The sequence below is a fragment of the Triticum dicoccoides genome, chromosome 6B (genome assembly GCF_002162155.2).
Source record: "Triticum dicoccoides isolate Atlit2015 ecotype Zavitan chromosome 6B, WEW_v2.0, whole genome shotgun sequence".
Lineage (NCBI taxonomy): Eukaryota > Viridiplantae > Streptophyta > Magnoliopsida > Poales > Poaceae > Triticum > Triticum dicoccoides.
Genome location: NC_041391.1, coordinates 23,827,148 through 23,848,487, shown reverse-complemented (window position 1 = coordinate 23,848,487; position 21,340 = coordinate 23,827,148). Strand labels below are relative to the sequence as shown.

Below are 21,340 nucleotides of genomic sequence, written 5' to 3'. Positions count from 1 at the left end.
CATTGGAGACACTGACATGAAGGATGTTGGGTATGGTATATTTCCCACTATTCTTTCAGTATGTCATTCTCCTGACTGGTTGATTGACACGGGTGCTAATGTGCATGTATGCGGTGATATTTCCATGTTTTCGTCTTATCAGACCGCAGGGACTTCAACCGTGCTGATGGGCAACGGTTCAAGTGCTTCTGTTCGTGGTGTTGGCACGGTCGATCTGAAGTTTACTTCGGGGAAGATCGTGCGGCTGAAGAACGTGCATTATGTCCCCTCCGTCAATAAAAATCTTGTTAGCGGATCTCTTCTGTGTAGAGATGGCTATAAGCTTGTCTTTGAGTCGAATAAATTTGTAATATCCAAGTATGGAACCTTTGTTGGTAAAGGCTATGAGTCAGGAGGCCTGTTTCGTTTATCCTTATCAAACGTTTGCAATAAAGTTGTTAATCATATTTACAACAATAGTGAATCAAATGTGTGGCATTCACGTCTTTTTCATGTTAACTTTGGTTGCATGTCGCGACTAGCGAAGTTGAACTTAATCCCTAGTTTCACCACTGTCAAGGGATCTAAGTGTCAAGTGTGTGTGCAAGCTAAGCAACCTAGAAGTCTCACGTGACTGCGGAGACGAGAAATCTTGCACCACTAGAACTTATACATTCAGATCTATGTGAAATGAATGGTGTTTTGACAAAAGGTGGAAAGAAATATTTCATGATGTTAATTGACGACTCCACTAGATACTGCCGTGTGTATCTTCTGAAATCTAAGGATGAGGCTTTGAACTTTTTCAAGATCTATAAAGCTGAAGTGGAAAACCAACTTGATCGAAAAATCAAGAGGCTTAGGTCCGACCGTGGTGGAGAGTACGCCTCCCTACTCACCTCAGTCAAATGGGGTGGCCGAAAGAAAGAACCGTACTCTAACTGATTTGGTTAACGCCATGTTAGACACATCGGGTCTCTCCAAGGCATGGTGGGGGGAGGCGATATTGACAGCGTGTCATGTCCTAAACCGAGTCCCCACAAAGAACAAAGAGATAACTCCATTCGAGGAATGGGAGAAGAAAAGGTTAAAACTCTCTTATCTGCAAACATGGGGTTGTTTGGCGAAAGTCAATGTTCCAATTCCAAAGAAGCGGAAACTTGGACCAAAGACTATGGACTGTGTTTTCCTGGGATATGCTTTTCATAGCATTGGCTATAGATTCTTGGTTGTAAAATCTGAGGTACCTGACATGCATGTCGGTACGATCATGGAGTCGAATGATGCGACTTTCTTTGAAGATATCTTTCCCATGAAGGATATGGCTACCTCATCTAATCAGGAGATGCCTAGTTCATCGAATCAGGAACCAGTTACAATTACCAAACCTGCCATTTTGATGGAACACTTTGAAAGTCCTGTGGAGGAGAACAATGAAGTTCCTATTAGGAGCAAGAGACAGAGGACTGCAAAGTCCTTTGGTGATGATTTTCTTGTGTATTTCATAGATGACACTCCCAGTTCTATTTCGGAGGCCTATGCATCCGAAGATGCAGACTACTGGAAGGAAGCGGTTCGTAGCGAGATGGATTCCATCTTGGCGAATCAAACTTGGGAATAACTGATCGTCCTTATGGGTGCAAACCTATAGGATGCAAATGGGTATTCAAGAAGAAGCTTAGGCCTGATGGTACTATTGAAAAGTACAAGGCTCGGCTCGTGGCAAAGGGTTATACCCAAAAGGAAGGAGAAGATTTCTTTGATACTTACTCACCTGTGGCTCGACTGACCACTATTCGAGTTCTACTTTCACTAGCTGCCTCACATGGTCTTCTCGTTCATCAAATGGATGTTAAGACTGCTTTTTCTAAATGGAGAGTTGGATGAGGAAATTTATATGGAACAACCAGATGGGTTTGTAGTAGATGGTCAGGAAGGGAAAGTGTGCAAGTTGCTGAAGTCTTTGTATGGACTCAAGCAAGCACCCAAACAGTGGCATGAGAAATTCGAAAGAACTTTAACTGCTACAGGCTTTGTTGTGAACGAACCTGACAAATGTGTGTACTATTGCCATGGTGGGGGCGAGGGAGTTATGCTTTGCTTGTATGTTGATGACATACTGATCTTTGGAACAAATCTGAATGTTATTAAGGAGGTCAAGGATTTCCTATCTCGCTGTTTTAAGATGAAGGATTTAGGAGTGGCTGATGTCATTCTGAACAACAAGTTGTTGAGAGATGATGATGGTGGGATTACATTGCTTCAATCTCACTATGTGGAAAAGATCTTGAGTCGCTTTGGCTATAGTGACTGCAAGCCCTCTCCAACACCATATGATGCTAGCGTGCTACTTCGAAAGAATCGAAGAATTGCTAGAGATCAATTAAAGTATTCTCAGATTATTGGCTCGCTTATGTACTTAGCAAGTGCTACAAGACCTGACATCTCTTTTTGCTGTTAGCAAACTGAGTCGGTTTGTTTCAAAACCAGGAGATGTGCATTGGAAAGCTCTAGAGAGAGTTTTACGTTATTTGAAAGGCACTGCGAATTATGGAATTCACTACACTGGGCATCCAAAGGTGCTTGAAGGGTATAGTGACTCAAACTGGATCTCAGATGCTGATGAGATAAAGGCCATGAGCGGTTATGTATTCACTCATGGAGGTGGCGCTGTTTCTTGGAAGTCTTGCAAGCAGACCATCTTAACGAGGTCAACAATGGAAGCAGAACTCACAGCACTAGATACAGCTACGGTCGAAGCAGATTGGCTTCCCCGGCTCTTGAATGACTTGCCGGTAGTTGAGAAACCTGTACCGGGTATCCTTATGAACTGTGACAACCAAACTGTGATCACTAAAGTGAGCAGCTCAAAGGATAACATGAAGTCATCAAGACACATTCAGAGAAGGTTAAAGTCTGTCAGAAAAATGAAAAACTCCGGAGTTATTGCATTGGATTATGTCCAAACATCTAAAAATCTGGCAGATCCTTTTACTAAGGGTCTATCACGTAATGTGATAGATAATGCATCGAGGGAGATGGGTATGAGACCCACAATATGAGTTGTTCACAGTGGTAACCTATTCTTTGTGATCGGAGATCCCGTGAATTAGATGTGGAAGACAAGCTGTTGGTCAACTGGGAGGAGAGTATTCCTACTGATAAAATACCACTCCATGAAGATGCAATACTCTCCTAATCTGCATGGCAGGTTGATGTATATCTTAATGTGTTCTAAGTGGCTCTTTGAAGCAGAGATGTTGTCCTGCAGAACATCTTTTGAAGAACGCACCTATATGAATCTGATTGTTAAACGTCGCAATCTATGAGAGTAGGGTTCTCTCTAGTAAACTCAAGAAAGGTCACGGAGTATGACGCATAAACTCCACCCGCGGGGAAGACCCACGGTAGCCACGTATCGGTCAAGGCTTTATGTGAAGCTAGATTCGCAGAAAACTTGCAGTTCAAGGCCCAGTCAACTGTTCAAGTTGCTTACTAGTGTAGCATAGAGTTTTAGGTGGAAGTTCAACTTAACAGTCTCCACTGCAGCACCGGTATATAAAACAGTGTTTTGGAACCAAAGGCAAATTTTGTGTGCCTCTGGGATCTGGTGGGGGATTGCTGGAATTTTTGCCTATTTGGACCTAGCCCAATAGTAGTTTCAGAAATTCCTAATAAATCCTAGAGGCCCACGCAGCCCATTTGTGCAAGGCAAGAGGTGGAACTAAAGTTTAGTCCCACCTTGCTAGTTTAGAGGGAGTTGGACCTCTTTATAAGGGAGGCTCCTTCCCCACTTGTATGAGCATGAGAACAAGAGGGACATCCACGCGCGTTCCTCCTCCGCCGCCCGCCTCGCCACGCCACGCCTCGTCACAACGCGCCGCGGGTTGCGAGAATGAGCCGAGCCGATGTCTAATTTTTGCCACGCACTACGGGTATACGAAAGGTCACCTAGGAGCTGAAAAGTTTTGCGGTAGTGGATAATGAATACGAACGGTGCACCTCTTCGCGTGCTGCCTGTTCACTTCGTCTCCCTCTGTTGCTTCACCTCCCGGCGCAGCCTGTTCGCGTCCCTATGTTGTGCCTATATAAGAGAGGTCGCTCCTCTCCCGAGAGACACATCAGAAGGTTCTCTTCCTCTCGCCAAACAGTTCCAAACTCTGCGCTACTGCTGTCTTCCTCATCCCGGCTTGCGGCGTGCACCGCGCGTCGGGACAGTAGGCCTCCGAGACCGCACCTTTTGAGTCCTGTACGGGAGAAGGGTGATAAGGTTTTTGGGGAGCGCTCAGCGCGACTACTGGCTGCTTCATCATGGACGATCCGGTCGCCGACGACTACTTCCCCGACGACGACTTCTTCCCCAACGTCAAGGACCTCCTCGACGACATGGCAGGCGAGGACATCGACCCCAAGTCCAGCGCTTCTGCTGCTGCTGTGCCGTACGTGTTCTTATCCTTTCTGTTAGAAGTCGTGCTACAGTTCTTGGCTCTAGTCTCTGCCCTACATATGTTAGGTTCTATGTGGTATAAACATCTTCATCTAGTGTCTGTTCTAGATATGTTTACCTCAAGTTCATATATGCAGACGATGTTTACCTTCTCTTTGTCAGATTGCATGACTTGCTTTATATTTGCTATATTAGTCATGCTTTATCTAGTATTTCTGGTAATAAAATCATTCGGAAAATTGCTCATATTTCCAACAGCTATAAGTGGGACATATTGAGTGCCAGAAATTCGATGAAATGGAAGCGAATCAACATTTCTTCAAAACGTTGGCACTCATTTGCATTTCATGTAAAAGACAACAACAAACCGCGAGCAAGTTCATCGCGCGTGTTCAACCAATTGTATCATATCCATCACCGGCCAGCAAACCGCGAGCACGAACATAGCACAAGCAATGAATTGAAATCAGTTACGTTATACCGGCCGATTGTCTATGTAGGATGAGGAGCACACCAAGGCACCGGTGTGTGTGGGAGGGGCGGGAGGCGCCGGTGTAGGGGCCAACGAAGGGCACCAAGATGCCGGTGGAGGGGGACGAAGCATCGGCGGAGGGGCGGTCAAGGGCGCGGGCGGAAGAGCCGGTGAAGGAGGCGGGGGTGTCGGCGTTGGGGGCTCAGGGCGGCGGCACGCGGAGGTAGAGCGCGCTGGGGTGGCAAAAGCTTGGTGGTGGACCGTGTGCGTGCGGGAGGCAGCGGTGTTGGATGCGAATTTTTGAGCGCTGGTCCAGCAGCAACGGTGGTAGACTGATTTTTCACGGCGAAATCTCACTAATTTTCGGCGTGAAAAGTTTGAAAAAACAATTGCAGCAGCGGGTCCTTGGCTTCACCTGCCGCACTAAATACTTAGTAGTGGCGGGTGAAACATAGTGCGCGTCATATAAAATACTCCCTCTGTCGTAAAATATAAGAATGTTTTTAATACTACACTAATGTCAAAAACGTTTGTATATTATGGGACGGAGGAAGTACACGTCAGTGGCGGGTGTTTGATGTACTTTTAGCATTAAAAGTATCTAAAGTTATCAATTTTTGGCAAAGTTTTAGAGCATTGCAAGTAGGTTAGCTTGCGAAAAACATTGACTAGCCCTTCTTATGGCAAGCCTTGACAGTATACCAAATATTACTAGGATATTATAGTATATAAATAAATAAATAAATAAGGTGAAGGAACTAGACGACACGATGACCGAGCCGGGGGCGAAGGACGCCGAGTGAGCGTGGGCGTGGCGGGGCGGGGGACAGGTGGAGGGCACGGGCGGCCGCGGCGTGTCCGCCGCGACATCTGCCGCCGCACCGCCCCCCGCCACCTCGTCTCATCCCCACGCCGGGACAATGGCCCCCCGGGACTCAAACCCCCCTCCCCCACTCGAAGCTCCGCCTCGACTCGCCGCTCACTCGATCCATTCAGAGGGGCTCCTCGCCTCAGCTCGCCGCTTGGCCGTAGAAAAGAAGTCCGGGCAGCGGACATGGCCGCCGCCGCCGCCTCCAAGCAGCCGCCTCTGTACATTGCCGTCGCCGACGACCGCCGGGGGAGGAGCGGCTTCCGCTACACGCGGCCCGTCCTGCAGAGCGCGCTCCAGCTCATGGGCTGCAAGCCGCGCCACGCCTTCAAGGTCCGTCGTCTTCCCCACTCCTGCTTGTCCCCCAATCTTTCTGCCTCATCTCACTTTTGTAGTCCTGCTTTCGGAGCCAAATACCAGGGTCTTTTCTTAGATAGATGGATTGTTTCATGATCCAGTTTACATTTTTGTTCCCCTGGGTTCAGTCTGAATCTTTTAGATTAGACTCAGCATCCTACGGTCTCTGTCGCTGTCACCATGATTCAGTTAAGGAATGTCCAGCATGCAACATTAATTCTTATATCTGAATCAAGCTGGTCGATTTGTGTTCCCTGGTATAATACTGTCCACCTTGTTTAAAATAATCCACATTCTTACACTCTCTGGTTTCTTGCTATACATCCTACAGTTACTTTTGTAGTCTGTTCTCCTGAGTTCAGTCCCCTAATTTAGTGGTGGTGCCAACTGCCAAGTAGTACTACGGAATGATTAATGATAGATTGGAATCCACATCACAATCATAGTATCTTTGTCCATGTTATCATGGTTTTGTTCAGGAATATAATGTTATCTGCCTTGTCTATTCTATTTTCAGTACACTATCTGTTTACTTATCATGTAGTAACTGTTACCATTCTAGATGCAATATCCTGACACCTTAATTAGCTTTCCTAGACTACCTAAACTGAACAAATGACAACGGTGTCTCACCCACCAATTGTTTGTTCATGTCACCAGATCAGCAAGAGAGTGTTCGATGTGGCCAGGAGCGCCTTCGTAGACTCGTCGAAACTGAATGGATCCACCACACAGGAGGATGGCATGAAGGTCGCCGAGCTCCTGGACGCGGAGAACATGACCAACATACCGTTCGAGCTGTACAAGACCCAGACCACTGCCGTTGTTTCCAGGGAGGAGTTCCTGGATGTCGTGTGCGACGCCCTCACCTTGTACAAGTACGTCGGGCCCAATCAGAGAGCCGACCTGCTCCTCGCCTGCAGGTAACTGCGCCGCACCATTTCGCCAACCTTCGACTATTTCCCAAGATCATATCATCCAATCTTCAACAAGTTGAATGACTTCTGTGAAATGTTCTTCTGATAGGAATTTGTTCCATCAGTGACCTTTCCTTTTGTGTGTTCCCTGTTTTCTACGTCAGGATAAAGGAGAGGAAAGAATCAGTGACAGTACTGTTGTGTGGCACAAGTGGGTGCGGCAAGTCCACTCTATCATCCTTGCTGGTAAATGTCTATCTTCTTGTTAGGGAAACCCTTCGTTGGCGGATAGAAGTTGATGGACCCCTTGTGCTTGCACTTAGTACTATACTGTGTATATCTATGAAAAACCGCGTTGCCTGCTACAGGTGAATTGGGTGATAATTCTGCAATTCCTTACTCCTGCCTTTTTTGGTTTTCTCCCAGGGTAACAGGTTGGGTATCACAACCGTGGTTTCTACCGACTCTATACGGCACATGATGAGGAGTTTCGTAGAAGAGAAAGAAAACCCTCTGCTCTACGCGTCAACCTACCACGCAGGAGATTATCTAGACCCCGTTGCGGTTGCCCAAGCCAAGGCGAAAAGCAAGGCCAACAAACTCGCTGTTGTTTCTCATTCAAACGCTGATGCAGACAAAGATGCCGGCACTTCATCAGATGAGAAGTGCCATAATGGCGCATCCTCCTCGGACTTGCCTCCTAGTAGAACCGAAGTTCCCAGCAAGAAGCAGATGGCGATAGAAGGATACAAGGCGCAGAGTGAGATGATCATTGGCAGCCTTGACAGACTAATTACGACCTGGGAGGAGCGGAAAGAATCTCTAATTGTAGAAGGGGTTCACTTAAGCCTGAATTTTGTGGTATGTATGGTCAAGAACCATATGCTATTCTCTTCGCGCACAAAAACAAAAGAATCATGCTGTTTACCTGTATTATTTTGTTTCCTTAGTGACTACATTCTTGTCTTTACTTGACTCTTATAATTGTCTAATGCATGATAGATGGGGCTGATGAAGAAACATCCCTCCGTGATACCGTTTATGGTATACATTACGAACGAGGAGAAGCATTTGGAACGGTTTGCGGTCCGTGCAAAGTACATGGCGCTTGATCCGGCGAAGAACAGGTACGTCAAATACATCCAGAACATCAGAGCAATCCAGGAGTACCTCTGCAACCGGGCCGACAAGCATCGGGTGCCGAAGATCAACAACACCAACGTAGACCGAAGCGTGGCGGCCATACACGCCACGGTTTTTAGCTGCCTTCGCCGGCGGGAGGCAGGGGAGCAGTTTTATGACCCACATACAAACACTGCAGCTATAGTGGATGAAGAGTACAGGAGCCAGTGCGCCGCAAACTCGTCGAGTTCCAAGGGAATGTTTCAGCTGATTCAGAGGAAGGGGTCCTCTAGGAATCTGATGGCGCTGCTTAACACCGACGGTTCCGTTGCTAAGGCGTGGCCTGTCCATGCCAGCGACAGCAATGGAAACGGAAATGACGGCACCGGCAGTGAGAAGTCTGTTGGAAATCCTATGTATGGCCCGCTGCAAATTGGGAAGGCAGAGCCCGTCAATCTTCAGTTTGGCTCTTTCGGGATTAGTGCGTGGCCAAGTGATACCGGGTGCGCCAGTCATGCTGGTAGCGCCGATGACTCCAAGGCTGATGGCACAGATACAGGGAGTAGGTATTTATCCTCGTGTTGCAGCACACCAAAGATGTCAGATGATAATTCCAAAGAGGTTTGCATCTTAAAGTAATCCTTTACGTTATTATAAGTATATTTCACAATTGGTTATGTGCACAGAAAATGAGTTACGCTATGATAATAATTTAATGTTTGTCACGGCTCACAAGTCACGACAGCTATGTGCATAGATAGATTATTAACCCTTCAGATTTCTTACATACGGCATTTATATGTAGCCTAGTATTAGTTGAAGCAAAATGCTAATTCTGTACTTGGCCTGACACTGCTTCATCGCATACAGATACAGCTTGCGGATGAGTATTCGGTGTTCGACAGCGAAGAAGAAGCAGAGGAAGTCGATGCTGGTGATGCAGAGACGGATGACGACGATTTGACTGACGAAGAAAAGGACATTCAGGAGGTAGTGTTTAAAAAACATGTTTCATTCTTCATCTTTCCTCCTCCTTTTCTCTGCACGGTAATGTCATGACAATAATGTCTGGCATGAAGAGATAACGTAGACTTGCTTCTGGGAAAATCTTACGAGAGCTGCTGCTACGATAATAAGAAAACTACTAGTTGTTTGTGCTAGTGGTACAAAAATTTGGAGTCGGGTCTCATTCTTTGATGTAAATGAATAAAATGAGTATGCCGTGCTGCAGTTTTATCGACATACCAACTGTTGCAATGCTGCATGCTACCTAGAGAGACACCATTTAAGTCGAACAGGAAAGTTCAGGGTACTTATAAGTTATAACTGATTGTCCATTCTTCTGTCATCGATGAAAAAACACGAAGCAGATGGAGGAAGCAGGGTCAGTGGACGAGCAGTCGACCAAGTCGGACGAGGAGTACGAGGACCTGGCCATGAGAGAGAACGGCTACTGGTCTGACGATGAGCAGCAGACCACCCTGATGAAGCAGCCCCCGACCCCGGGCGCAGGAGGCGGTGATGATGACGACGATGATGATAACAATGCCATGAAGAAGGCTGACAACAACCTGAACCAGCTGCTGGAGATGGGAAACGACGGCGGCGCCCCTGAGATGCCGTGCGCGCACCCTCTCACGATGAGCAGCGGGAACCGTGCCGATGAGACGGTGCGCGCTCGGCCCGGAAGGGCTGTTGTAGCACCTGCACTGCCATCTGGGTTCCCCTCCAATAGGTGCTGCTAGATCCCATCATCCTCACCTGAGCTTGAGTTAAGCTAGATGGATGTAGGTAGCTATCTAACTGTGTTGTTGTTCTTCTTGTTGCAAGATGGTAGCGAGTAGCACCCCATCATATGTTGTTGTACTGGTTTCTGAAGTAGATCAGGGGAGGGAGGGGAGCAGACTGTCCTCCCCTCACTCCCTGACAGGATGGATCATGGATGGACATATAATCATATATATATATATATATACTACAATACATGAATAGTAGCAAGATGAAGATGAAGATGAAGAATTCCCCTTGATTGATCGATCGATTCATGGCAGAAGAAGAGTTGGATACTTGCTGCGGCGATTGCTACTGAAAAAGAGGCGGCTTTGCTAATTGGTGGTGGTGGTGGTCTTGGCGCGGACGGGGACGGCGCCGGAGCCGTCGCAGGCGGTGCAGGAGCGGGTGGAGGAGCAGCGGGTGCAGTAGGTCCACTTGGTGGGGAGGCCGGCGGTGTAGCGGGTGGCCATGTTCTTGGCGGCCCGCCGCGCCCGGCCGGCCGCCTCCTCGCCGACCTCCTTGAACACGAACCCCTCCCCCTTGCACCGCGGGCAGAGGCCGCTCCCGCCGCACGCGGAGCACTCCTCCGACGCCTCCTGCTTCTCGGTGGGCGCCGGCTGCTCCGCCTTCCGGTCGCCCCGCAGGAGCACGGCGGCGGCCACCCCCGCCGCCGCCACCCCGGCCGCCACCAGCGCCGTCTCCGGCAGCGCGCGTGGGCGGCGGAGGCGGCGCGCGCTCGGAGAAGCGGCTGGCCGTGCGGTCGTGGCTGTGTAGAGGAGTGAGCAGCTGCTGCTGGAGGAGGCTGGCCATGGAGGCGGTGAGCAAGAGGGGGAGGCTGCCGCTGCTGCCATGGCCATGGCCATCCAATCTATCTATCTCTGCCTCTCTGCTTCATTATCCCCTCAGCTGGGTGGACATTTGGCACCCGGGCTCATGTATTTAAAAAAAATCGAAAGTGTTGCTTAGAAGTTTCAAAAAGAAAAAAAAAAAGTTACATATGAGTACATATGGATGTTCTCTAATTACCTGTAAGATTTCGTGATGTGGCATCATAGATTATATGCTACGCTACAGAAAAAAAGACGAAAATCCGGCCCGAAAATAAGAATATACAAGGCTATTTTGGTTCATGTATTCGTGCTTTTGTATACGGCGCATAAAAATGTGTATATCCACAAAAATCCGCGCGTGCACACACGTAGATATATATAATTTTTAAAAAAGGTCACGGTGAGTAAGTCATTCGCATAGTTCTAGGTCGAAGCAGGGAACCCTTTCAATGAAGAGTCAAAGGAAGGAGGGGACGATGAGGGCAAGAGGCGCCCGAACACGATCAACGGGCAGACATGAAGAAGAGGAGGACACGCAGGGCTCGCCGTTGGCTTCAATGCTGAAGAGTTGATCGTGAATTGATTTTAGAGAGGTGGTCAAGTTGCAATATGGTCACTAGAGGTCGATAGCATGCGATGCATGATTCATATCTAAGTCCCAGGCTTACAAGGTACGTATACAGCAACCCTGCTGTCAGCACTAGTACTACTATTATTACCACCAAAATAAACAAGGGGCCCACAGAAAGACAACCAACCACTATGCCACGCTCCGCAGCTATGGAGCGCCTTCGATATAGATATAGTCATACGGGCAAGGCTCAGGGGTCAGGGAGCTCGACAGTCTCCCTCAAAACGCTACAGCAGGTCATACGGGTGGAAGGAACATGGCCGCAGGTCAGGTTCTCAGGTGACGGGCGCAAAGTCAAGCAGCGAGAGGATACTCTCATGGCGCCAGGGTTGGCATGGCCTGAGCTGATTGCTTCTGGAGCTGCTCCTGTTTAACCTCAGGCGTGCCATCAGCTGGTTGCTTATGGTGATCCTGAGCCTCTAGCTGTCCAGCTTCAGCTTCAGACGCCTCCATTTTCGCAGCTTTGTCTTCGGCTTCAGGCATGTCCTGACCTGATTCTTCTTGGGGCTTCTCCGCTTCTGCAGGTGCAGACATGTACTGAGCTGACTCTTCCTGATGCATTTCTGCAGGCTCATCTTTAGGTACAGACATGTTCTCAACTGATTGTTTCTGCTGCTCCTCCACTTCTGCAGGCTCATCTTCAAACTCAGACATGTCCTGCGCTGACTCACTAGGTCCATCTTCAGCTTCTGACATGTCCAGAGCAGATTCTTCTTGGCACTCCTCCTTTTCTGCAGCTTCGTCTTCATCATCTTCAGACATGTCCTCAGCTGACTGTTCTTCGTGCTCCTCCATTTCTGCAGGTCCACCTTCAGCTTCAGACATGTCCAGAGCTGATTCTCCTTGCACTTCATGCTCCTCTGGTTCTGCGGATTCACTTGGACCAGGTATCTTTTTCCCTCGACAACGACGGCCAGTTTTCCTTTTTCCTGGACCACGACCAGCTTTCTTTTTACCACGCCCAGCAGGTTCCTTTTTAGGTCTGGTATAAAAGAAAACAATGTCTTCATTATTTACAACAGAATAAATCTTATCCTACTAAAGCATTTAACCTACTTAACCATCAATGCATAAAGGGCCCTCAAGATCACAATATAGAACTTTTCAATTTTGTAAATCAACTCCCCAGTTATCTACACAAAATTTGCGTGGCAACAGCACCATGTCCCTATGATTCATTTTCACAAAGACCCTCAGCAGCGCGTAAGATCACAGATGCACCATTACTTCGATATTCAGATTGCAGATAGAGGCCATGCAAATTTCTTGTGTATAACATAGCAGTAAGCAGAGGTACACAGGAACACTAATGTAGCATTATTTGCACATTTCCTGATTTAGTACTTTTTATGTCATAGCAAAAGCAAGTTGAGACCATGCTGGGAGTTGCTGCCACTAACCTTTTCTTGCCACCATTGGAGATATCATAAATGGCTTCTTTGATTGCATGAAAAGCTATCTTCTTAACCTGGAAGTTTAGATTGTCACAGAATTTCAGAATCAGAGAAGAGTGCAGAAAAAATAGAGCATGTGGCAGTTATGGAGATATCAAGACTGGCATACTATATATAATCATGATCAAGATTAGCATACAGATAAATAATAAGATAAGCTTGTATACATGCAGCAGGAGAGTACGGAAAAACGGCAGACCTCTAGCTTATCTTCATTCACCCTATGCCAGTTTGGAAGCAGACGAAATTCTTCTGTCAACTTGATGCACTCTCGTAAATTTTCCGGCGAAACAAAGTCAAGTGCGACCTTTATACAAGACTGCTCAAGAACAAAAACAGTTAACAAAAGGAGAAACACCACAGGTAACAGCAGTCATTTCTATTCAGAAGTATGGCATTAATGGCAGAGGAATCAGAAACTGATTCAGTGCATGGCATATCATACCTTCAAATTTCTGACTTGGTGGGGACATCCTGCAGGGATAAAGACTGCATCACCAAGCTTCTGTTCAAATGTCCAAGGCTCAACTCCTGCATATATGCAGTGGACAAAGAACTAGGAAGTAAATCACCGAGGGAATATTAATTCTTCCAGAAGACATCATTATTCTTAACTTACCATATTCTTCCTTAAGTTTCCTCTTGTGCTCATTTGTTAGGTAAAAGCACTGATCATGTATAGGGTGAATAACCTGTCAAGATGCAACAGTTACACGACATGAGAATAAGAAGCCATATGGCGTTTCATGGTTAAAAGGTCAACAGACAGAGCTAATCACCTTCTTCACTGGTTCATACTTGTAATGCCTAAACTCCTCTGAATGCTTTATTAGATAATCATGTAGTTTGCTGACATCTTCCCGTCGGAATATATCCCACAAGGCACCACCCTCTGGTTGGTTTTCCTCTACAAATGGGAGATCATCATCTTTTGGCTCGAGAGTTATGGGCCCAGGCACCTCATCTTCTGTTCTTGCTTTCTTTTTTCTCTTTGATGCATTAGAAGAACCACGTCGCCTGCGGTGTGTTTGACGACCATTAGGTTCAGAAGATCCTTCTGAATTATCTGGAGGTTCACTTTTATCTTCATCTTCTGTGCTTGCTTCCTTTTTTCTCTTTGATGCATTAGAAGAACGAAGCCAATGTCTCCTGCGGTGTATTTGATGGCCATTAGGTTCAGAAGATCCTTCAGAATTATCTGGAGATGCACTTTTATCTTCACTGCTGAAACCACAACCAACCTTCTCCCTATCATTAACTGTGGCTTCTGCTGCCTCCTTGGTGACTGAAATATCCATATGATCCGCATCACCTACAATGGACACTTGCCCATTCACCGTCAAGTTCCCCTCGGCTTCATCAGCTGCCACATCTTTGTGAATCCCTTCACATTCAATGGGTGCTCGCCCATTGACAGTCAAGTTCCGCTCAGCTTGATCAGCTGCCACATCTTTATGAACCCCGTCCCGCCCATCTAAAACAGCATCTGATAATGGCTGCTTAATGAATGAGCCATGTCCAGATCCTTCAGGTCTCGGCCCCTTGACTAATTCACTGAGAGCTATCGACGTGTCACTATCAGGACCTATTTGTGAAGCTTGAAGATTTCTGCTGTAATCCCTTATTGCCAAACTCTTTTTCTTTTTCTCAATCGCGACAACCCTTTGTTCTTTGAGCTTTATTTCATCAGTATGTGTTAGGATATTAACCTGTTTATACAATATGAAACAGGATATCATTCGTAAAACTGAGCAAATAAATCAGAAAATTGTCCAACGGAGAAACCAAAACAGGGAAAAGATAAATATGACAGCTGGGTGAAGTATGTGGCAAATAGATCTTCACAATGTAGATTTATATTTTTACAGTTCCTGACCAAGTAATTACTATGATCCATAGTCAACAACAAAGAGTTCAACAATGTGAACTGTTATGGCAACCATTAAAATAAAACCAAAGCATGCAGATTTGACTGAAAGCAACAAGAGCAAACCTGAACCTACAAGCAGTTACACCTACAACATCCACATGCGATCTTTATCTTCACACAGTGATAAATAACCTGGATGTACATATACTCAAATCTCAGGGTGTTTTGCAACACCTTGAGGTTTGAGTTCTCACTTCTACCTTCATACGACCCAACATCATTTTGGAAAGACCATGCAAGGATAACTTAAGCATAACAATTTCAGATTCAAAATGAAGCAGATACCAATCCATAAAATGTACATATATGAATAGTAGGAAGCATAGGAAATCAGTTTATCTACCGCATCAGACATGTCGCAATGAATCTTGGTGACTGAATCACCAATTCCTAATTCCTTGGCAACGCCGTACGCAATGTAAGTCTTTGGACCAAGGTCTGGCTTTATGACATTTTCTGGAAGCTGCACTGCAAGATTAAGAGGACCAGATTTATGATCTGTATATTCACGAAATGGCAAGGCAGACATGAACTCAGCGCCATGTCGTGGCAGTCGATCCTCAAATGAGCTGTGTTGTGGCCAATCTTTAAGCTTGAGTAACACAGGCAAACCCTCTGGACCAACAGCTCCACGGGAATACCCATCAAAAAAGAAGTGGGTGTTTATTTCAACCTGCATTGCAATTCAACAGAAGCAATGGTAGTGTTAAGAATATTTCAATGTCAAAATAAAAATGATCTAGTAGATATTAAGTGCAACATAGGAAATCAATATCAGAAGAGGCAACCATAGAACCTCCATGCTTAGCCCATATTGAACATAAGACCAAACAATTGGGACTTGCCCGCCACAAAAACGCATTCTGGTAGTAAATGAGAATACTAGAAGGTATGCAGGCACAAACAAGATAATATCCGTAGAAACTCTGCTAACCTGAATTCTTATGTTCTACTCCCTCAGTTCCTAAATATTTGTCTTTTTAGCGATTTCAAATGGACTACAACATATGGATGTATATAGACATATTTTAGAGTATAGATACACTCATTTTGCTTCGTATGTAGTCATTTGTTGAAATTTCTAGAAAGACAAATATTTAGGAATGGAGGGAGTAGCAAGCAAACTAACTGACTAAATATACACAGATATACAGACACAAATAGCAAAATAGAAACATTTAATACTGATTCAGATAGAAATGGAAGCACAAAGTTAATGAATTCTATGGCAATTCCAGCATCCATGATATCAGCTTTTCCACTGGCAATTACAGCAATGGTGATATACTAAAAACAATAACCATCATGATGCCAGTTACCTCAGACCAAGACAGACACTCAAGAGCTGTAACAGAGAGCCGCTCATGTTCATCCTTCTCTTTCCTTTCTCGTAAAGCCCGCCACATAACCATTGGTTCCCAGCTCAACCCAGAAGTTAACTCAAGCACGTTACGAACAATAACAGGCTCACCCTTCAGCCAGTGCTCCTGGAAATGATCTAAAGCTCCATTTTGAACATCTCTAGCATTTGGGCAGTATATGTAGTTGGCACTTGAGTTCTCTCTACAAGCCAATTTATACCCATTGGTCACCTCACCAGAGTCCGTAGAGCAGGAACATTTTGAGCCTCCCACCTCCAGCATTCTTTCGTTGTTGACCACAAAATCAGCCTTCTCCAATAAGTCAGAAATTATATTCTCCTTCAACAATGACTTAAGTTCAAGAACAGAATCTCCACAACCACCAAAAGCATTTGGCGGGCAAGGTATGCTTCCATTGTTATTCGCCCTCCATTGTCTCAAACCAGGAGCATTATCCTCAACAGGAATTGCACTGTCCATCAAAACATCATTCTGCCCATCAGAAGGCTTTGGACTTGCAACATTGCCATGACTACTCTGTTGCAAATCTTCCAGGCCTTCTACCCCAGGTTGCGTAGGGATCATGCTATTTGCAGCAGCAGCGCCAGGACTAAGTCCATCACGAAGCTCCCGGCAGCAGCTCAGGCAGAGATCATAGGAACATTTATCACAGCTTCGGTGGAAGTCAAATATAGATGTTCTGCAGTTGTTACTGTCCCAAAGAATAGTATGACTTAGACATCTGAAGCAACAAATAATTTGCACATAAAAATTGAAGCAAGACTAACCAGTATATCCGCTCACTTTCTTCACATTCAGCCTGAGTGACCTTCACTTCAGATGCATCAATGCCTGTTATGAAAGCAACATAAGAAACAGCAGAGCCAATGGAGCACTGACTGATTTTATTCCTAAATAAATAGATAGATAAAAAAAAGGCAATCCTATAATGCATGCAGTCAAAATTCTGAAATTTGGGCAACTGGTGAACATGGAATATTTTGATTTGGACTCATATATGGTACTGGCATATTTTTATATAATCAAGTCTAAATCAATAAAAAGAAGTACTGAGTTGGTTGCATTGGAGAAATAAATGCCTGAAACAATGAAGGGGCACGATGGCAATAAATAATTGACAATCATGTTCTTAAGCTAGAAATAAGAAAAACCAGCATTTCAACAAGCCAACAGCAATACCTTTAATTGTTGCCTCAACAGATTTCTCTTGTATCTGCTCATGGTGAAAGTCTTTCAACCATGGGAGCAAGAAGTGCAAATTTCGATGAGAGAATTTGACTATATCTTCCTCAGATACTTGCCATTTGTCAACCTGGAACAAAAAAGAGGAAAAAAATTGTGTTGTTATTTTCAGTGACTAATGATTTTGAATCATGATGAATGGGCACAACTCCTGCCAGCCTCATCACCATAAAAAGGAAATATTTAGCAAGTCCGCCTCATGGTATTTCACTAAGAGACTCAGTCAACCAACCGAGAAAAGGCCCCAAACCCTGGCATCTCCCCATAGGGCCGCACCATCACATGGGCCAGCGACCACTGCCCCTCCCCCCATGGGCCACACTCTTACCGTTACCACAGGCCGGCGCACAGACACTAGCAGGGTAGCCAGCGAGGTACCTTTTTTTAGTGCCATCAGGGTTTGAGACTTTGAGCCTAGCCAGTAGCTCCCTCACCGGGAGAGCTTACCGTTACACTACAACAGCATTGGCAGTTTTTTTTTACTTTACACTGCACTACAGTGGAAAACACAAATTTAAAGCAACAGGAATGCATGTCATTTGCCCCTTCATGTTGCTTCAGGGATTATGCAAGCCTATAGAGGCATGGGAGTATCAAATGGACTGCAGACAGGAAAAAAAATGAAACAAAGCCTGAAAGACAAGGCTGAAGGCAAACCTTGTCTATTATGTTTTTCCGCAGGCAGGTCTTGCAGTTGCAGTTATTGCGACAAAATGGACAACTATTGACAAAGTCATCTACTGTTAAATGTGGATACCTGTTCAGATCACACCACAACACAAGCCAGGTCATTTTGTTAACAAACACATCATGATGGCTGAACAAAGTACTTACAAAATAAGAAATCAAACAAACACAAGTGCTAACTCTACTAAAACAGGCAGGCGAATGCAACAGAAGAAGGTGGCCAACATGAATGGTTTTAAAGGGCACAAACCAGCGCTTTATGCACACCATGCAGTATCTCCTCCTATATTCTTTGCAGCCCAGGCAGCGCACAACTCCTCCTTCTTTGTCCTTCCTCTGGCATTGATGACACATGGTTGAGGTTCCATCTATCCTTTTTGTATTCTGCAAATTCCAGACACAAACAAACACATGTCATGTTCTATGTCCATACTGGGAAAGGTTAAGGCTACAATGTGAGGAGGTACTTGTAAGCGCTTATTATTATATAAAGTATATTTCACATATATTTCTTTGGTAGCTAAACCGTTGCTTAGGGAATGTCTATGTACATGCTGGGAAAGGTAAAGGCTACAATGTGAGCAGGTACTCTTAAATGTAGATGCTTCTTATATAAAGTATTTCACATATATTTCTTTGGTAGCTGAACCATTGCTTAGGGAATGTCTACGTACATACAGGGAAAGGTAAAGGCTACAATGTGAGCAGGTACTCGGAAATGTAGATGCTTCTTATATAAAGTATTTCACGTACATTTCTTTGGTAGCTGAACCGTTGCTTAGGGAATGTATGCGTTGCCAGTTGTGCTTCTTGTTTACATATATACAAAGTAAATAGAAATTGGAATATGCATGTGCCCACTATAGGGGAACATACAAACAACTAAACAGTCTCTTACAAATAATGCACAAGCAATGTATGCGCATACTTTCCTGATCATTCATCCACCACGCATTAGTCCTGAAAACCTAAGAGATGGGACTAGTATCAACAAGAAAGGTAAAAAATTGCACCTGAGCTTTCACCTTGGCTTTCACCTTAGGTGGATCATCTACCACCGGAATAAGATTCGGCTTCCTCCTAACTCGTGCGGGCCGAGGCTCAAGAGATGAGAGGTCAGCAACAGGATCCCCCCTCCTGCGTTTTCTTGCTGGTCTCGAGTTCTCCGTTCCCCCTTGTGCGTCTTTCTCCTGGAATTGAGAAACCGAGCATGAGGATGAAACAATACAAGGATTACTGCTTTCTAAAATAATCCAATCCATGGAACTTGCATGCTACAAGGAAAAACAATGACCTCGGCAGAATCCTGCTGTGGCATCTCTTCGTTGCCCTTGTCCACACCGTTCTCCTGCAACCCAGGACCAACAACAAGCAGCCATTGAGGATTTCAGGAAGCTCCGCCGAAGCTCTTCCACAAGGAAAGGTTGGCGGGGAAATATACTGACCGCAGTAGAAGGAGGCGGCAACTCTAGGTTATAGATTACGGCGGCCTGGGCTAAAATCCCGCAGCCAGCGCTCCTCCCGGAAGCAGGCGAAAAAAAGGCAGGAACGAACGAAGCACAACCGAACCCAACGAGACGGCAGCGGCTATCCGAGCGCTCCCCGCGGCGGCGGAGATGCGATAGGCGGCCGGCTGCTGTCGTCGAGCTAGGGGGGAGGGGAGACCTAGCTAGTGGAGTAGGGCGCTAGGTTACCTCGGCTTTGACGGCGGGCGTTCGCCCTCGCCCGCGGCCCCCCCGGCCGCGCCTGCCGCGCCTACCCCGACCGCGCCCGCGCCCGCGCGTGGGCTCGTCGGCGGTGGAGGCGGAGGGGATGGGCGGGAGACCTAGGTCGTCGTCCGTCCCCCCGCCGCTCGCCTCGTCTGCGGCGGCCGGGACCTCCCTACGCGGCCTCCCGCGCCCGCGCTTGGGCGGCATGCCGCTGCTGCTCCCCGGCGGCCGGCAGCCGGAATCGGAGGGGTCGGCGGAGGGGCTGAGGGAGAGGGGTTCGTCGGGTCGGTGTCTGGGTCTGAGCCGGAGCAGCCAAGTCGAAGTCGAACTCGGACCCGAGGACTAGCAGGAGACCGACGGACGGACGGACGGGAGAGCGACACGAGTCTTTATCGCCTCGACGGCACAGCTGGGGCGGGCCCACCTGGCAGTGAGGGTCACGGGCTCCAGCCGGACGGGGCGGGGCGGGACGGCCCCTGGGCCCGGGGAAAGTGGGGGCCCAGCGGCAGGGACTCGCGGCGCGTACAACGAGGGGTACGATAATAAATGGGAAAGAATAATGAGATCCCAAAATAATCCGCTGCCCCGCCGGTGGTTTTTCGGGGCCGAGCGCGCGTGCGCGTTTCGAAACTTCGAAACTGCTGGCCAAACCGCGCAGGAGGCCACGCGAACGGCCCATGGATATCACGGCTTCTGAGCGGGCCTTGACCTCGTTAGCGTGCTGTCAGAAAAAAGTAGAATGTGCGAGATTCCCTCAAAAAAAAAAAGTAGAATGTGCTAGCGATTGCGATTGCAATCAACCCTTACCAATCGGATTCAGCTAGGAAAAACAATCCGGTTATACACATTGGCATTACTGCTGATGGCATTAGTTAATTACCTGATGCTATATACTACCTCCATTCCTAAATACTTCCTCCGTTCCTAAATGTAAGTCTTTGTAGGTATTTAACTATGAACTACATACGGAGCAAAATAAGTGAATCTACACTCAAAATGCATCTATATACATATGTATGTGGTTCATAGTGAAATCTCTACAAAGACTTATGTTTAGAAACGGATGGAGTACTCATCTCCTATATTCACCTCCGTTCCTAAATCGTTGAACGTTTAGTGGAATTGACCATTTGACTTCGGGCGCACGGTAACCATATATATCCCTGTCCAGCTTCCTAGTAATAGACGTGTCAAGTGCAGCAAACAGCAACATCTACCTCGATCATAATTTAAATATAAGCCAATTATATATTATCGAATGTAAACTCCATTACCAAGCGGTCCGCTTGGTAAGATACCAAAAAAAGTTGCAATCAATAATAAATGAATGTAAACTCCATCGATAAAAAGGGACCGCGTGAATTGAGTATGTACTTCCATGAGAAGGGTAATAATGGACGGATGCCGTTCCCTACGTGTTCCACGGGCGAGGCAGAAACGTGCGACACACGTTGGCTGGCTCTCTACATTGCCAGTCTCAGGGCGGCGGGTCTCCTGGTGTACCGCTGGGGGCTGTGCTCTCGCAGGCAAACGAGAATGG

General features: G+C 46.5%; 3 protein-coding genes across 4 annotated transcripts; 1 reads left to right on the top strand and 2 right to left on the bottom strand.

The window, feature by feature from the left end:
• Positions 1-6,791: 6,791 nt before the first annotated feature.
• On the top strand, positions 6,792-9,907 carry LOC119320597 (P-loop NTPase domain-containing protein LPA1-like). The gene is made up of 6 exons (XM_037594632.1): positions 6,792-7,046; positions 7,205-7,286; positions 7,467-7,901; positions 8,043-8,783; positions 9,033-9,152; positions 9,533-9,907. Exons 1-6 carry the CDS (start codon positions 6,868-6,870, stop codon positions 9,905-9,907), a joined length of 1,932 nt encoding a protein of 643 aa, XP_037450529.1. The 5' UTR covers positions 6,792-6,867.
• Positions 9,908-10,162: 255 nt separating this feature from the next.
• On the bottom strand, positions 10,163-10,859 carry LOC119325566. Its single transcript, XM_037599297.1, has one exon. It carries the CDS (start codon positions 10,796-10,798, stop codon positions 10,268-10,270), a length of 531 nt encoding a protein of 176 aa, XP_037455194.1. The 5' UTR covers positions 10,799-10,859; the 3' UTR covers positions 10,163-10,267.
• A 506-nt stretch (positions 10,860-11,365) lies between these two features.
• On the bottom strand, positions 11,366-20,022 carry LOC119323379 (lysine-specific demethylase JMJ25-like). Of its 2 annotated transcripts, none has more exons than XM_037597019.1 (15): positions 19,786-20,022; positions 19,386-19,439; positions 19,105-19,281; positions 18,342-18,475; positions 18,062-18,161; positions 17,342-17,474; positions 16,930-16,993; positions 16,100-16,853; positions 15,124-15,453; positions 13,630-14,559; positions 13,470-13,542; positions 13,296-13,381; positions 13,050-13,169; positions 12,797-12,864; positions 11,366-12,378 (listed from the first exon to the last, which is right to left on the bottom strand). In XM_037597019.1, the coding sequence occupies exons 1-15, from the start codon at positions 20,005-20,007 to the stop codon at positions 11,712-11,714; spliced, it is 3,912 nt and encodes a 1,303-aa protein (XP_037452916.1). In that variant the 5' UTR covers positions 20,008-20,022; the 3' UTR covers positions 11,366-11,711. The 2 variants fall into 2 exon arrangements, with proteins under 2 accessions (XP_037452916.1, XP_037452917.1); XM_037597020.1 differs by having other exon boundaries at positions 19,117-19,281.
• Positions 20,023-21,340: the final 1,318 nt, after the last annotated feature.